The 12222-nt window shown below is 37.4% G+C and overlaps 1 protein-coding gene across 40 annotated transcripts in view; it reads left to right on the top strand.

Annotated features, from left to right (window-relative positions):
- The window catches only part of MYCBP2 (MYC binding protein 2), a 270702-nt gene that overhangs the window by 132791 nt on the left and 125689 nt on the right, over positions 1–12222 (top strand). For all 40 annotated transcript variants that reach the window (XR_015138240.1, XR_015138239.1, XR_015138238.1 and 37 more), the window contains 5 exons: positions 1007–1098; positions 5472–5606; positions 6917–7000; positions 8188–8284; positions 11898–12090. Coding sequence is in view for 36 of the 40 variants with exons in the window: in XM_086330007.1 (XP_086186133.1) it covers positions 1007–1098; positions 5472–5606; positions 6917–7000; positions 8188–8284; positions 11898–12090 (601 nt within the window). In the remaining 4 variants the exon portion in view is untranslated. The remainder of the gene's footprint in view (positions 1–1006; positions 1099–5471; positions 5607–6916; positions 7001–8187; positions 8285–11897; positions 12091–12222) is intronic.

The raw sequence follows: 12222 nt of genomic DNA, 5'->3' as shown, positions 1-12222 counted from the left end.
GACAACTATGGGTTATTAAAGAAAAGCAAAAACCTTTAACTGTGGAATATAGGTTAGAACAAGGAGAGAAAGAGAATTAGTTCGTATTGAATTCTTTCAGCTAGTAACACTGGAAACACACTGACAGTGGCATTGACAGTGTTTGGTACCAGGAATAGAATAGATACAGAACTGGTGGAGAGAGATGGAATAAAAGGGTTATCCCAGGGTTTTTTTTTTGTTTTTTTGTTTTTTTTTTTTATGGCTGTTTCAGGTCTTAGTTGTGGCTCCTGGCATCTTCATTGTGGCATGTAGGATCTTTCATTGTGGTATGAGGGCTTCTTTTTAGTTCTGGAGCCCATGGCAGGTGGGATCTTAGTTTCCTGACCAGAGATTTGACCCACATCTCCTACACTGGCAGGCACTGGCGGATGGATTCTTTACCACTGAGTAACCTGAGTGCTTTACCTTCTGTTATTGCTATTCGTCAGCTAATATTTTTCTAGGCTTTTTTTGGGGGCGGTGGGGGGTGGTGCTGTGGTATGTAAGTGTTCTACAAGTATCGTTTCTTTTAATTCTCACAGTTACAATGAAGTAGGCACTGCTAGTGTGTCCGTCTCCCTTCTGTGGATGAAGAAGCTGGATCCAAGGATTTCATAGCTAGTTACATGTTAAGGCAAAATTCTACTACATTTGGAACCTCACTTAGAAATTAGAGTTCTCTCACCTCCTTCAGATGTTTATATCTGGTAAAGAACATTTTTGGAGCATTTGATATAAGTAGGTGAATATATAAAGCAAGGAAAACTGAGGTTAATATAGACCATAAGACATTGTATAAGTTTCTTAATTTAGATATATAGATTTATTTCACTAAATAAGATTTTTTTTAAAGCAGGTACTCTCTTTTACATTTTGTAATGTCCAGTGTATATTAGAGACACAAAATTATAAGCACATTATTCAGCAGATTTACATGATTGAGTGATCACAATATGATCACAGTATGCTTTTATCCTTTCCCCAGCTGTTTGAGTTAGGTCCTGATGGAGGAGATCATGAAACTGATGGAGACCTTCTTGCAGAGACGGATGTCTTGGCTTATGACTGTGCTGCTAGGTAAAGATTTCTTCAGTATTCATTGTAATCATTGCATACTTGATATGGCAAGTTTATTGTAAATGAATAACATGATTTAAAAAGGAAGTTTTAAGTAATCTGTGATCAGATGCTTAAGAAATTAAATTATGTACTAGGTGATAAGTGTTGCTTTTAACAATAATACATTAAAACTATAGTGTCCTTCATATTTGTATTTCACAAGATAAATTGACTGTTTCTACACTGAAGGTGGAAATATATATTTTGCACACATATTTTCATGCATCACTTAGAGAACATCTGATATACTACTCTAGTGATGCAGTACAGTTATTTACTACCAGTAGCATTATGTCTGCTATGCCCAGTGGTCACAGTGGGCCATACTTTAGATCACCTGCATACTCTGACACCTTGACACCGTGCCTGTAGTGTTTGCTTGGTTATAGCACCATTGGAGAGGTGGCCGGCTTTACTGAAACCTCAGGAGTAGCCAGAATCAGCATGCTTGCTTTTAAAGTTCTCCTTAAATAAAAGAGGCAGATTTTATCAGTGTTTCTGTGTAATCCTAAGAATTACCTCAGCACTGTGCTATGATAAATCAGGGAAGACGATGATATGAAAAAGAAATGAATTGAACTTAATGGTAACAGTAACACACGGTCCTTCACCAGTCACTATGTTAAGAAAACCTCCTGTGGCATTCATAAGCTTTTTGCTAATGAAAATGTATCTTTGCTGAAACTGGTGATAAGGCATTGAGTTTGCTTTCAATAGATAATACTTTGTGAACAAAACAGTAAACCTAAAGGAAATTCCGACTGTTTCTTCACTTTAGGCATTAACCAATATCGGGAGATATTTTTCCAGTAACTTTTATGTTATCCATGAATGAAAAGTAAGGAAATTTCAGGAAGATTAATTATTAAGTAATTTTTAGTAAAGCCTTAAGATACCATTGTCATCATATTTTGAACGATGATTATGAGTCAAAAATGCAGTATGTGGTTTTATATAGACAGAATCGTCTACATTTTCTTCATTTGCCTACTAATTCCTATGGCTAGCATTAAAGAACTTCCATAATCTTTAAAGGCCTCTTTTAACTTTCTTGTTATTACTCTTCTTTGTCTTAATGCTCTAATCCTACTAGACACTTTGCCAGTTTCATATCCTGTTTCATACTTTCAGACCTCTGAGAACTGTTCATGACAGTCTTCCCCTTCCTCAGTATCCTCTGTTCTCTCTATCCCCAGCTGCAATCAATGCACATTCCTTTCACTCTATTACTAGGACTTTTCAACTTGGGTATATATCAGATTCTCTTATTTATGTATTTTTTTTCCTTTCCTCCTAATTTAGTGAACTTTTTGTGTAGTTACTATGTGACAGGCTCAGTTCCAAACTCTTTATCTCAACTCAGTTCTCAGAGCAGTCCTATGACCTGGATATTACTGTTATCCCTATTTTCAAATAAGGAAATATATGAGTCATTGAGTCACAGAGAGGGTTTGGTAACTTGCACAAGATCACCCAGGTAGTGAGTTACAAAGCCAGGCCATGAACTCAGGCCATCTGATTCCAGAGCCCACAGAACACTTTAGTTGAATAAATCTACTTTAATTCAGTCTTCCTGAAAAAACTATCCATTTTTTTTGATAACAGTTAAAGGTCATCAAAAAGGCAAAATGGTTGTCTGAGGAGGCCTTACAAATAGCTGAGAAAAGAAGAGAAGCAAAAGGCAAAGGGAAAAAGGAAAGATATACCTATTGAATGCAAAGTTCCAAAGAATAGCAAGAAAAGATAAGAAAACCTTCCTAAGTGGTCAGTGCAAAGAAATAGAGGAAAACGATAGATTGGGAATGACTAGAGATCTCTTCAAGAAAATTAGAGATACCAAGGGAACATTTCATGCAAAGACAGCCCCAATAAAGGATAGAGGCAGACCTAACTAAGCAGAAGATATTAAGAAGATGTGGGAAGAATACACAGAACTATGCAATAAAGATCTTCATGACCCAGATAACCATGATGGTGTGATCACCCACCTAGAGCCAGACATCCTGGAATGCAAAGTGAAGTGGGCCTTAGGAATCATCACTATGAACAAAGCTAGTGGATGTGATGGAATTCCAGTTGAGCTTTTCAAATCCTAAAAGATGATGTTGTGAAAGTGCTGCACTCAATATGCCAGAAAATTTGGGAAATGCGGTAATGGCCACAGGACAGGAAAAGGTCAGTTTTCATTCCATTCCCAAAGAAAGGTAATGCCAAAGAATGTTCAAACCAGCACACAATTGCACTCATCTCACACCCTAGCAAAGTAATGCTCAACATTCTCCAAGCCAGGCTTCAACAGTACCTGAACTGAGAACTTCCAGATGATTAAGCTGGTTTTAGAAAAGGCAGAGGAACCAGAGATCAAATTGCCACTTCCGTTGGATCATAGAAGAAGCAAGAGAATTTCAGAAAAACGTCTACTTTATTGACTATGCCAAAGCCTTTGACTGTGTGGATCACAACAAACTGTGGAAAATTTTTCAAGAGTTTGGAATACGAGAAATCTGAGTAATCTGTATGCAGGTCAAGAAGCAACAGTTAGAAATGGACATGAAACAACAGACTGGTTCCAGAGTAGGAAAGGAGTATGTCAAGGCTGTGTATTGTCACCCTGCTTGTTTAACTTATATGCAGAGTGCATCATGCGCAATGCTGGGCTGGAGAGAGGTCAAGCCAGAGGGAGGAGGGTTCAGGATGGGGAACACATGTATACCTGTGGTGGATTCATTTTGATATTTGGTAAAACTAATACAATTATGTAAAGTTTAAAAATAAAATTAAAAAAAAAAAAAAGATTGCTGGGAGAAATAACAATAACCTCAGATATGCAGATGAAACCACCCTTATGGCAGAAAGTGAAGAAGAACTAAAGAGCCTCTTGATGAAAGCAAAAGAGAAGACTGGAAAAGTTGGCTTAAAACTCAGCATTCAGAAAACTAAGATCATGGCACCCAGTCCCATCATTTCATGACAAATAGATGGAGAAACAATGGCTGACTTTATTTTTCTGGGCTCCAAAATCACTGCAGATGGTTGCAGCCCTGAAATTAAAAGACGCTTGCTCCTTGGAAGAAAAGCTCTGACCAACCTAGACAGCATATTAAAAAGCAGAGACATTACTTTGCGACAAAGGTTCATCTAGTCAAAGCTATGGTATTTCCAGCAGGCATGTATGAATGTGAAAGTTGGACTATAAAGAAAGCTGAGCACCAAAGAATTGATGCTTTTAAACTGTGGTGTTGGAGAAGACTCTTGAGAGTCCCTTGGACTGCAAGGAGATCAAACCAGTCCATCCAAAAGGTAATCAGTCCTGAATATTCATTGAAAGGACTGATGCTAAAGTTGAAAACTCCAATACTTAGGCCACCTGATGCGAAGAAGTGACTCATTTGAAAAGAGTCTGATGCTGGGAAAAATTGAAGGCAGGAGGAGAAGAGGACAACAGAGGATGAGATGGTTGGATGGCATCACTGACTTGATGGAGGTGAGTTTGAGCAATCTCCAGAAGTTGGTGATGGACAAGGAGGCCTGGTGTGCAACAGTCCATGGGGTCGCAGAGTTGGACACGACTGAGCGACTGAAATGTAAAAGTCGTCTTATTTTAGTATGAAAGTTTTCTATTTTTTAAGCAAGTTTTAGAATTCACAATGAAGGGGACAAAAATGTCTTGACCATAACACAAGTAACTGTTATTTGTGTATTTCAGTTGGAGGATAATTGCTTTATAATGTTGTTAGTTTCTATCATACAACAATGTGAATCAGCCATAATTATATGTATATATCTCCCCTCCCTCTTGAGTCTCCCTCTTCCCTGCCACTGCTCCCTTCTGAGTTGTCACAGAGCCCCAGGCTGGGCTCCCTGTGTTATATAGCAGCTTCCCAGTAGCTATCTATTTTGCACATGATACTGTGCGCGCACGTGTGTGTGTGTGTGTGTGCGCGCGCGCGCACGCATGCTACTTTCTCAATTCGTCCTACCCTCTCCTTCCCCCACTGTTTCCACAAGTTTGTTCTCTACATCTGCATCTCCATTCCTTCCCTGCAAATAGGTTCATCAGTACTGTTTTTCTTGATCCCATATTATATTTGTTTTTTCTCTTTCTGACTTCACTCTATATAGCAGTCTCTAAGTTCATCCACCTAACTCCAACTGACTCAAACTTGTTCCACTGCCCAGACTTTTTTAAATAGAGGGGTTTTAATGTCATTTGACAAGAATCTTATAATACAACGTATTTTATGTTTTGCTTATAAAAAGGATTTTAAAAAGTAAACGTATGTACCAAAGAAGTGCAGAGACCTTTTCTTTGATACTCTGATTTTCCTTAGGGAAAAATATGCAATGATGTTTGATGAACCAGTCCTCCTGCAGGCAGGCTGGTGGTATGTAGCCTGGGCGCGAGTGTCAGGACCCAGCAGTGACTGTGGATCTCACGGACAGGCCTCTATTACCACGGATGATGGGTAAGCAGAATGTTCCAGCATTACTTAAGCAGCTCTCATTTTTGTTAGTTGAATGCTGATTTGAAAGCTCAGAGGTCTTTTAGTAGGATAAGAAAATCATTGTAGGTCTAGAACATAATATGACCTGCTAAAAATTAAATTCGTGTAATCTCATGCTAAATAAAGTAAGACAAAATGAGAAGATATTCTGATATTCTTTGCTCTTGTCACTTGGCATTTGTTATGTGTTTCTGGATGTTACAATGTTTAAAACCTTATTATACCAAAATTAGAAGTTACACAGAGGAAAATGACAAGAATAGTTAGGTGTCTGGAAACTAGAACAAAGAAATATATACTTGCTATAAAATTTGATCATGCTTATGAAAATACTTTACAAATTGCAAAGCTTTCATGATATGAGATGATATAGTTTCAATAAAGTTTAAGGGGAAACTTACTGTTTAAATTTCAAATATAGAGCTCTTCCCAGTTTATAAAATGCTTTCATACATAATATCTCATTTGATGCTCTCAACAACTTTGTGAAGGGATTATTAGCCCTGTTTTTACAGTTGGGAATAAAGAGACAAAAGGTGAAACAATTTTGCATCAAATCGTTCAGCTGCTTTGTGGCAGAGCTAGATCTCAACCTGGGGTCTCTTGACTCCAAATCTAGCCTGCTCTATACTCTGATTCATGTGAAGGAGCTATCATTTATAAGAAAAGTTCAGTTTTTATCATTCTTGAGCATAAGCTGTTTGAACCGGATATATTTCATATAGTTTCATTCAACTCATAACAGAACTGACCAAAAAAAGAGCAGACTAACTTATGAGGTGAATTCTGTGTTCCTGAATGTACAAAGTAGAATGTTGTAGAGAAATTAAGTCTGTTGTCGTAATGTATCTTTTTCAGATTGTATGGTAAAACTAAAGACACTCCTTTTTGATCCTGTACTATATTATTCCATATACAGTTGATTCAACCTTGAAATATCATAGCATTTTAAGCTAAAGTTTATATCACATCTAGTTTAATAGATTTTAAACTGTTGAAGTATCGGTATTTTGGTAAAAACGTTCCGTTCTGGTTGATGTTGAGCTTTAACAGGCAGAATCGGGCAGTAGCTCCCAGACAGGTTCAGTTCTTTCATTTAGCCCATTAAGCTATTTGGAGCTAGAACTGAAATCACAACAGTGTCTTCCCCTGAAGAATGAATTTCTCTTCAGTTACATAAAGTTAACATGATTGTTAACGTTTTTCAGTTTCTTTCATGAATCTTAAATCATGTTGTTTTTGGTTACATTGTTGTTTTTTTCTCTTCATAGGGTTGTTTTCCAGTTTAAAAGTTCAAAGAAATCAAATAATGGCACAGATGTTAATGCTGGTCAGATACCTCAATTATTATACAGGTATTTAACATATTTATAGTTAATTAACATGATTTATTCTTTTAATATAATGCACTAGTATTACTGTAAAATATGTGAAATAATAAGGGAGAAATTACTTGAAGCATTCAGCACTTTGTAATATACCATTAGAAACAGAACAAAAACATCTAAGTTTTGTATATCTTTAAACATTTTTTTACCTGAAGGCTAATTTTAGTAAAATGTCACTAGTGATTCACATTATCTATATTATGCCTATAATATTTTAATGACTTATTTTTTTAATCTATTGATTTTCTCACCAATTTCAGAGTGTTTTAAACTGATGAAATTTATCTTAGAGAAATGAAATCTGAGCATTAGTGCTTTTTCTATGTAGGCCTAGTTGGATTTATTCTACAGTTTTATGTTTCTTGTTCATCTTGTGATAGAATGAATTGGAAAATCCCTTACTGAAAAGTTTTTGAAAAACTTGCTGAAAAGTTTTTGCTTTTAATTAAAATATCAAACAGTAACTTGCTCATATGATGTACTATTATATTTTAATATTATTTAAGAATTTTAATTACTTTATGGAAATTGAGACATATATGGAAGCATGGCCTATGTGTGTATCCATCTATTTCTAGGAGATTAATAATTTTTAGATGAAAGAATTTAAATAGATATAAACCATTATTAAACAATGACATTCTTATTTTAAGTAGTAAATATCAAAGGAGATAGCTTTAACAGTGATTCTCTCTTCCATATCTTTTCTAATAATCTCTTTAAGAACCTAGATGGTATAACCTCACTTTTTCCAAGAGGAGATTTTTATTTGCTATTTCACAATCTGTTATAGTCAGTATTTGCCATGGGTAGCATTTTGAACATTACTAGTTGCTTAGTCTACTCCTAGGTACAGTTACTAGCATTTAGTAATAACATTACTAGAAAACATAAGGTATGTTTGCTGTCTAGTAGGAGAAGAGAGTTTCTACTACCCAGCCTTACAGAGGTGACATTTAGAAGATGTCTGCTTTGCTTATGTGCTAAAAATTTTGCTTAGCATGGAAAATGTTTATAAAAAGCCCCATATTGGGATTTTTGCCTAACAAAATACTTAAATGTTTAATTTACTTTGCTATTGCAAAAATGTATATTTGAGAAGAAAATGTCATTGAACTTTCCAACGTAAGTTTATGTGCGTCTGCTACTTTCAGACTTCCAACTAGTGACGGCAGTGCTTCAAAGGGCAAACAGCAAACCAGTGAACCTGTACATATTTTAAAGAGATCTTTTGCAAGAACTGTGTCAGTGGTAAGGCATTTTTAAAAACTTCAGCTTTTCTCTCTGGTGTTCAGTTTCATTTTGATGGTTAGCACAGTTTATCTCAGCATAGTTTTGTAACTGAGATTTGTTTGTACTAGTTTTGACATCCTAGGCTGCCGGGGACCAGCCCCAGCTGATCCAGGGTATTCGAAGGAGAGACGGCCTAGGCGACTATTTATATACTAATTAGAGATATAGAGAACAATAGAATGAGGATAGCTCAGTAGGAAAATTCAGTGGAGAAAAGAAGCTGAGTAGCTTGGTTTACGCGGGAGACCAATAAAACTTCAAGACAAGAAGTTTGCACCACTTACGTAGGCCGCAGGCGCCCTCTCGAATAGCGGAAGGTGCCTCACCCTAGACACCTTCTCGAGTGGGTCTTAGAAGCCCAGGCATAATTAGTAAGCGTGGTGGGTTCCGCGCTCCAGATGGAGACTCAGCTGGAAGTTAAAGGGAAGAATGACATGGGGAGACCAAGCGCTGGTGAACAAGGCCCATAGCTTTATTTTTAACAGGGGCTTTTATACCCTAAGTTACACATAGAGGATAATAGGGGATGCAAAGTCAGCAGTCTTTGATTCTTATCAAAAACCAAGGTTTCTTTCCTGCAAATTTATCGTATACAAATGGTTTAGGTGATTTACATCATCTTCTGGCCAGAAGGCCTACTAACATTTTATGACTCTTGACAAGAACTTATCAACAAAGACTTATTTTCTCTAAGAGTAATTATTTTAAGGTTTGGCACCATCTTCCAAAGATAAAATTGCATTCCTATAGGGCGGATGTGTAATGGGTTTACAACAAAGAAAGAATTTATTACCTTAAGGGTCTAAAGTTACTAACACCAAGGCCACTACTTATTTTTTACTATATACCAACTATTAATTAATACACATTCAAGGATACAATTCAGGGGATGTGAAAACTTGGCAACAAACATTGACTCATCAATGAAATCCTTTACTAGTTTATTCTGACAGTTTTTAACTCTCTGAGAGGCTCTAAGCTATTTGAATATCTTAAGCTTCCCGTGCCTCTGGAGGCTAGGAGACTGTAAACAATCGTATGCATAGCTGCAGGAGTCCGGGTAAACTTGTCAGGCGAGTTAGAGAGCCATCAGAGGGGTTTGGATTTAAACACTCCTAATTGCCCAGGAACTTTATTAATTGGAGCTGTAAGTTAACTCTTTGACAGAGAGAGAGCGAGATGGTGGTAGGGGACAGCCCCCAGTAAAGTCAGAGGTGAGAGCACAAAGCAATAAAGTAGGCAGACTCTGGTTTTTTGGGGGGAAAATGCTCGAGAATATCCGGGGGGACTCCTGAGGCTCGATCCCGCCTTTGCGTATGCCGAGCCTCCTTCCTCATGACCTTTGTCACGAGTGGAATGCCTCACCGGCTCCCCGCACTAGGCCAAAGAATCCCCACTCCAGTACTCTTGCCTGGAAAATCCCATGGATGGAGGAGCCTAGTAGGCTGCAGTCCACGGGGTCACTAAGAGTCAGACACGACTGAGCGACTTCACTTTCACTTTTCACTTTCATGCCCTGGAGAAGGAAATGGCAACCCACTCCAGTGTTCTTGCCTGGAGAATCCCAGGGACGGGGGAGCCTGGTGGGCTGCCGTCTCTGGGGTCGCACAGAGTCGGACATGACTGAAGTGACTTAGCAGCAGCAGCAGCAGGCCAAAGAATATGCACTTAAAATAACGTGAAAATAGAGGTGTTCTCCGTGTGTGTGTGTGTGTGTATGTTATATACACACTACATCTTTATTCCTTCATCTGTCAACGGACATTTAGGCTGCTTCCATGTCTTGGTTATTGTAAATAGTGCTGCTGTGAACATTGGGATTCGTGTATCTTTTCAAATTAATGGTTTTCTCTGGATATATGCATAGGAGTGAGATTGGTGATGAAAAGTTTCATCACATATACTACAGACGAGCTTCCCTAGTGGCTCAGATGGTAAAGAATCCGCCTGCTGTGCAGGAGACCAAGGTTTGATCCCAGGATCAGGAAGATCCCCTGGAGAAAGGAATGGCTACCCACTCCAGTATTCTTGCCTGGAGAATTCCAAGGATAGAGGAACCTAGCCAGCTACAGTTTATGGGGTCACACAGAATCGAACATGACTGAGCAACTAACATATTATATTCTATGTTGATACACTAGCTCTGTCTGAATTTTTTAATGTATGCATAGTATTCAATAGAATGGTGTACTCTTTCTTTTTTTTTTTTTTTTTGATTATGCCACACAGCTAGGGGGATCTTAGTTCCCAAATAGGGATAGAACCTGGGCCTTCGGCAGTGAGAAGTCCTAACCACTGGAAGACCAAGGAATTCCCAGCAGATTGATGTACTCTAATTTACCAATTCTGTTCTATCCGAGGATTGTATCTCAATTTTTACTTTTATATAGTTGTCTCTTGGTACTTGAAGTGGGGATTGGTTCCAGGACCCCTCACATATACCAAAATTCCTAGATAGGAATTCAAGTTCCTTATATAAAATGGCATAGCATTTGTGTGTAACCTACACAAATCCTCCTGTGAACTTTAAGTCAGCTCTAGCTTACTTATAATACCTAATGCAATGTAACTGTTATATAAATAATCCCTGGCATGCCACACATTCAAGGTTTGCTTTTTGGTAATTTCTGGAAATTTTCTTTCCTGAATAGTTTTGATCCTTGGTTTGTTGAATCTACAGGTGCAAAACCTTTGAATACAGAGGGTTGGTTTTATATTCATGTCTATACATACGTGTCTTTGATATTTATGTACTTCTATGAATATTTCTAGTGGAAGTGGGCTCATTTAAATTTGGGTATATCAAGTCAAATACACCTTCCAACAGAAGGTGTGCTTTGAATAAGGGACTCTTAAGAGCTTTGGCTCCTTGGTTTCTTGACATCCTTTCAGTATTAAGATCTGTTTGGTATCTTTTGATCCAATAAGTATCTTTGCCTTTGTTATGTCTTTTTCAGTGATCTCTTTTTTTTTGTGCCTGGAAATTCTTTCATATTAACATCTAAGTGGTTTTGTGGTCATTAGGTAATTGTAATCTTTGTGGAATAAATTTATTCACTCATTTCTTTAAAAACTTAAACTACAAACCTTTGTTCTTGGTACTGTCACACCAGAGAACTGAGATTTGGTAGAGATGAGATTTACTTTGCAATTCGTGTCGTATCTGTCGTCATGTAAGCATAATAAAACCTGCAGGCCAGCTGGCACGGCAAACTGTGCTCACCACCCTAAACCCATATTCTAGAATTTTTGAAGATCCAAATAAGTGTTTTTTGTCTTTCATAGTCATTTTAATCTCCTTTTAACTTGTTTATCAAGATTTGGCTATAGTTTGTATTGTAAAATTTAATATGTAGACATAGAGTAAATTATTTTTTATTTTTGTCAAGCTTCAAAGATGTTCCTAATGATCATTTAATGAATGAACTAATAGAATGTCTATTATTTGGGTTACTGAAACTCAGTAGAAACTTCAAGATTAACTTTTCAAGTTGAATGTCATCTTTCCATTTGAGTCAACCTATGGTACGATTTAAACTAATTGGTATCTGTTTTTCATATTCTGGATTAGGAATGTTTTGAGTCATTGTTGAGTATTCTTCACTGGAGCTGGACCACCTTAGTCTTAGGAGTTGAAGAACTTAGAGGATTAAAAGGATTCCAGTTTACAGCTACACTTCTAGATTTAGAGAGACTGCGCTTTGTGGGAACCTGTTGTCTGAGGTTATTGCGTGTCTATACCTGTGAAATTTACCCAGTGTCAGGTATGATGCATTTTTTTTTAATGACCTAAGGGGAGACAATGTTTTGAAACATTGAGGAGGTTTGCAAAGGGGTTACCATGAGTTTAAGATCCCCAGCTGCCTTTATTTAACCTGCTCCTGAGTTGAGTAGAA

Source organism: Bos grunniens, chromosome 12 (assembly GCF_055505025.1).
Source record: "Bos grunniens cultivar Pamir isolate PY7600 chromosome 12, Bosgru_T2T1.0, whole genome shotgun sequence".
Classification (NCBI taxonomy): domain Eukaryota; kingdom Metazoa; phylum Chordata; class Mammalia; order Artiodactyla; family Bovidae; genus Bos; species Bos grunniens.
The sequence above is the reverse complement of the archived record's forward strand: the minus strand, read 5'-3'. Positions and strand labels throughout refer to the sequence as shown.